This window comes from Melampsora larici-populina (genome assembly GCF_000204055.1).
Source record: "Melampsora larici-populina 98AG31 unplaced genomic scaffold MELLAscaffold_18, whole genome shotgun sequence".
Classification (NCBI taxonomy): domain Eukaryota; kingdom Fungi; phylum Basidiomycota; class Pucciniomycetes; order Pucciniales; family Melampsoraceae; genus Melampsora; species Melampsora laricis-populina.
Window position 1 is genome coordinate 963,391 of NW_006768782.1, and position 905 is coordinate 964,295.

The 905-nt window shown below is 36.7% G+C and overlaps 1 protein-coding gene across 1 annotated transcript; it reads right to left on the reverse strand.

The window, feature by feature from the left end:
• Positions 1-422: 422 nt before the first annotated feature.
• MELLADRAFT_124256 (uncharacterized protein) lies at positions 423-689 on the reverse strand (the record flags this gene model as incomplete). The annotated part of the gene is made up of 1 exon (XM_007410067.1): positions 423-689. One exon carries the CDS (start codon positions 687-689, stop codon positions 423-425), a length of 267 nt encoding a protein of 88 aa, XP_007410129.1.
• Between the last annotated feature and the right edge of the window lie 216 nt (positions 690-905).

Genomic DNA, 905 nt, shown 5'->3' on the forward strand with positions numbered 1-905 from the left:
TTGAAGACTTCAAAAGGTCATCAACTTGTATTTGAACATTGTGATGATGAGTTGATTGATCTTTGGAGAAAAATTATGAGGAATGAGATAATTCATTGCAAGATCATACCACTGTGGAATTTGTTGACTCGCAGTGATTTATTGTTGGTAAATCAGATTGTAAAGCAGCTCATAGTGGATTTTGTGCGTTTACTAATTTAGTTGTTACACGCATGATTAAATCTTGCACTCAGGAACGCTAAATCTATGTTAAATCACCATCATGATAGTGGGTGCTCTAAGAAAGAAAAGATGAAGCTAAGTTGATTATCTCAATAGCATCAAGATCTGTAGAGCAAATGTGAAGGATTCAAGATACAAAAAGCCATTCTAAAGCAAGATAGTATACCTCATGATAGATTGTATGTACCTTAACACATTTTTTAGTAACACCTACCAGTAGGAGCACAACCACTGCAGCCAATATCAATACATGTACTGGTCCAAGTACAGAAAAAGTTGTAACATGATGTTGAAGGTTCACTACGCTGCATTTGGTCATCATCTTCAAGCGAAGTACGTGGTTTGCTAAACCTTGAGAACCCTGCAATATCTTCTGAATCCTCTACAATTTCACACATCATTGGTATGATTGAAATACTTGAGATCAAGCTAATTAGAACCATTTTTCTTAATTGGACACCGATCATGATTGGTTCAAACAGAAGATCTCAGTATTGATTCACTTGGAAAATAATTCTGGCTGTGTAGGAAGATAGCGGCTTTGAGTTGAACTGGGTTTGAGAGAGGGTGTGCGTATAGGTTGGGCTGGTTTGTGGTTGATTGAGTCAATCATAATCCCTCAAGTGATTTCAGCGAATGACAACAATGAATGATGACGATTTACAAGATATTCTGATAGCTTG